The sequence below is a fragment of the Onychomys torridus genome, chromosome 8, assembly GCF_903995425.1.
Source record: "Onychomys torridus chromosome 8, mOncTor1.1, whole genome shotgun sequence".
Taxonomy (NCBI): domain Eukaryota; kingdom Metazoa; phylum Chordata; class Mammalia; order Rodentia; family Cricetidae; genus Onychomys; species Onychomys torridus.
Window position 1 is genome coordinate 79,782,133 of NC_050450.1, and position 4,322 is coordinate 79,786,454.

General features: G+C 44.2%; 1 protein-coding gene across 1 annotated transcript; it reads right to left on the bottom strand.

Annotated features, from left to right (window-relative positions):
• Window positions 1-1,750: 1,750 nt before the first annotated feature.
• On the bottom strand, window positions 1,751-4,011 carry Kif2b (kinesin family member 2B). The gene has a single exon (XM_036198078.1). The coding sequence runs from the start codon at window positions 3,916-3,918 to the stop codon at window positions 1,912-1,914; it is 2,007 nt and encodes a 668-aa protein (XP_036053971.1). The 5' UTR covers window positions 3,919-4,011; the 3' UTR covers window positions 1,751-1,911.
• Between the last annotated feature and the right edge of the window lie 311 nt (window positions 4,012-4,322).

Genomic DNA, 4,322 nt, shown 5'->3' on the forward strand with positions numbered 1-4,322 from the left:
TTACCCTCCCTCTTCCCTGAGAAAAGAGCAGGCCTCCCAGGGACATCCAGCAACTAATGGGAGTAGATGCGAAGTCTCACAGCCAAACATTAGGCAGAGCTTAGAGATTCCTGTGGAGGAAGGAGTGGGAGGACCAAAGGAACCAGATGGTTCAGGAACACAAAGGAACAAGGCCAACAGAATAATCTGACCAAGAGTTAATGGAGCTCACAGAAGTCAGGGGCTAGACTGTAGTAGTCTAACATAGGTCCTCTGCATATTAGTAGTAGCTGAGTAGTAACTTGGTGTTCTTGTGGGAGTCCTAACGGTGGGAGCAGGCCCTGTCTCAGACTGTTTTGCCAACTTGTGTGACCCTTCTCCTCCTGCTGAGTTACTTCCTCCAGCTTTGATGTGATTATAGGTGCCTGCTCTTATGGCAGCTTATGATGCCGTATTTTGTGGATGTCCCATTCTTTTTTGTTGAAGGAAGTTTTTTTTATTTAATGAATCAGTCAACTTATATTAAAGTTTAATTTGAAAAGTTCTGGTTGTTTTAATAATAATGTACAATTTTATCTGAAGAAATCAATCAACATAGAAACACATTTAATGACAAGTATATGAGCTACTAAAGACCGAAGGTCCATGCTGGTTTCACTCTGCTCTTCATAGGTGCTAGTATTCAATTACTGTATATATAGTCACCTTATATATAATTGTCATCAGTTCCTCTCAGACTTTCGTATTATTAGAGTTTGAAACAATAATCTATTCTTGCTGATGTGGCTCCAAAATTTGGAGGCTACATTTTTGTGTCCCCATTTCCCCACACTTGTCTTATACTTACAGTGTAAATTGACAGATTTGGAGCCACAAGATCCTATTCTTAGATATTTGTTCGTATTAGGACACTAATTTATTGTGTGTATTAAATTATTATATTTCCATTCCCATATTAGATTAACATTCTTCTTTTTAAAAGATAGACTTCTTGACTCTTGAATCTATAAAGTTCTATGTCTATATTTAATTGATGCAAGACATTATATTTTTTCATGACTTTTTCAAGGGCTTTAGGCAGTTGTGGGATATGTTGCCCTGTATATGGAAAGTTTCCTGTTTGTTTGCTGACTCGTGCCCCAATTTGAAACCCGAATTCTGGTTTCATAGCATACCAGTGAAAAATATAACAATGGGTAAAAAATTAGACATCAAAATTCTCTACATGAACATACACACACACACACACCAAAAAAAAAAAAAAACCCACTAGGTAATAATTACAATTTAAATGCTAAGATATACAAACAAAACCCTCTCAATTCTAGGCTCCCAGACAGCTGACTTTTCTCTTTCTCTTCCTAGAGTGATTCAGTCTCAGAAACCATTTGAATCAACACAACAGTGCAAATGAGAAAGATTTATAAGTGGGTATCTGATTGACTCTTCCTTGGTGTTTTGTGCTCATCTCTTTAAATCACAGTATTTTGCTTTGCCTACTACAAATTCAGGGAATCTAATTTCATTGCAGACGATTTCTTCTACAGCAGGGTTTCTCAACCTTATGACTATTTTAATTTTCAAAAAAAAAATAGATAATTATATGTGTGGGAGGAAGTTCCTCACATTATAGAATATTTAGCAAGCTCTCTAGTGATCCACATTATGTCACCATCCCTCTATCCCAGTTGTAACCATCAGTAAGTTTCTTAACACTGCTAGTTACAGTGACACACAGAATGAAAGCAGACTACTCTATGGAAATACAGAAGAAGAAGAAAAGACCACATATTTTTGACGAGGATGATTTAAGATGTAAGCTCTTCAGGGGACCTTTATACTTAGATAATTTGGACAGATTTCTCCTGTAATAATAGGTAGAAACTTCAGAACTAGATCCAAGACTTCATTTCTGATCTCCGGCCTTCACTGTCACTCGACTTGATTTTTCTTTTGGAGGTCAGCTCGTAGTAATTGGAGCTTCTTTTGGATCTCAGTCAGCACACTGATTTTCTGCTCCAGAATGGACAGTGACTGGGCAATGCAAAAATCCACATCGCAATTTACTCCATCAGCTGTCTCCTGGATGGCCTCCCACCACTGGCTAGGTCTTCTCCATGAAGCGGCTCGGTCCTTTGTTAGTGTGATTTCATCACTTTCTTTTTCTTTCTCACTCTGTACAGTAGGTATTTGAATAAATTTTTCCCCCTGAAGGGACTTTTCTGAATTCGTGTTGTCTTTTTCTAACATTACTGGTACTTCATGGCCAGCTGGAGAGAGGCAATGATGGTAGGGCCTGGCCTCTAGGGCTAATTCTTTAACTCTGTTTGCGTATCTTAAAGTATTGAGGGTATTTTCACACGAAGTCATTCCGGGTGAGATAGTAGCAATCATGCATGTGGAGGAGTTCTGGCCTATGAAGGAGTCCCGGAGCACCTGCGTGAGTTTGCTGGCTCTGAATGGGGTATGGGACTTATTCTTACCCAAGGCCCTGATGCATTCCTTCAGGGCAAGGAGACTCTTATTTATTTCAGCCCCTTCTAGCTGCCTCTTTCGGTTGGCCTTGGCAGTATCTGCCCCCCTTTCATTCCCAGCTAAGTCAACAAGGGAAAACTTGCCATGCAGTTTCCCTTCGGACTTCAGGATGAGCTGGAACACCGCGTGACTCCTGGATGAGTGGGCATTGACAGAAGTCTGTCCCGAAGTTCGACAGCTATTTCCGAGCTCCACCAGAGTCAGGACTTCCTCCACACATGACACCTCCTGCTCCTGCAGCCCTACAACTTGCACTTGCTGATTTCCATCCTCGAGGACTTGAAGCTTCTTCTTCCAGTTTAACAGATCGTAGACTTTGCCACCATAAATCTCAAAAAATGTTCCAAAGACTTTGAGTTCCAATTTCTCATAGGCAGGGTTTCTCAGTAGGAGAAAGACATCCTGAGCCACCAGGGCGTAAATGCCTTTCGAACAATCTTGAGCCTTTCCAGAAAAGGCTCCACCCATGGTGTGGGTTTTTCCACTCCCAGTCTGCCCGTAGGCAAAGCAAGTGGCCATGCCCTTTTGGAAGATGGACTCCACCAAAGGCCGGGCAGTGAATTGGTAAACTAACTCGTTGGATGCCGTGTCATCGAAAGCATGGTCAAAACAGAAGGTCTGGTTTTCCAAGTATCGGGTTAGGTCCACCTTTTGTTTAGATTCATGCACCGTGACCACGTTGTGCGAGGGGATAGTGATGATATCTAGGTCCTTCATGGTGTTCTCTCTCTCGTTAAGAGGGCGCTTCCTCACGCACACACAGATCCGGTGGTCTTCTGCGGGCTCCAGGCTGGATATTTTGCTGCTGTCCAGATGCCTGCGGTACTCCTCAATCATACGCATAATCTCATAGTTCGGGTTTCCAGTGTTGATGTCAAGCGCTCGTCTAGCTCGGATCTCTAGCTGCAGTCGCCTGCGCTTCTCTCGCTGCTTCTGCAGCTTTTCAATTTCCTTTAGGCAGGGGGATTTCTTCCGCTTCATCAGACAAGGGTTACTGGGGACCACCAGGGCTTGGCTGTCCCCTGATGGTGTTTCATTTCTGTGTGGGATCATCGCAATCCATTTGGTGGCTGTTCGCTGGTCCCCGATGGCAGTAGAGGGAGTTGCAGATACCGGGCGCAGGGGTCTCTGTGACCGTTGGTGTTCAGCAGAGGCCAGAGCTGGATTCAACAGAAATACAGTCTCTAGTTCGATCTTCTTTCCCTTTTTGACTCCTTTCTCAACCCACTCTACTGTGACCCAAGAGTTTTCTCTGTTGATCTCTGTGACCACAGCCAGGTGGATCCGTTTGTCCCTGCGCTGGATTGCCACACAGATGCCCACCTGGAAGTCTGTGAAGTGGGATTTCAAAGGTTTCAGGGGTGAGAGGCGTGGGGCTAGAGGAACGCAGAATTGGCTGGCCATGATGAGTGGTGGAATTACCAGGGCTCGCTTTCTGAGCCTTTCTGGCGTTGGCGCGGCAGGACCTGAGTCCAAGCCAGCCTGAATGCCTGGAGCTCGAGCGCAGGTGTGAGGTTGCCCAGGCCTTTGTGAGGCAAGTGCCAGGGCATTGGCTGAGGGCCCTCACGTCACAAAGAGGACTGAAAGAAGACGCTGGAGAGATGAAGGCCTGTAGGTAAAGGATCTTTGGTACACCATCCGTATTTGACAAGAAAGAGGCAGCTAAAATAGTCTGTGTCCTGCCAATGAGCATGGATAGATCCAAGGACTATGTGTGTTTGGAGTGTGGAGTGGTGTCTGGATCTGGATGAGGATGGAATACAGGAAACAAAGAAGTCATAGGAGTTGTGGTTTGGACTCATGTAAGC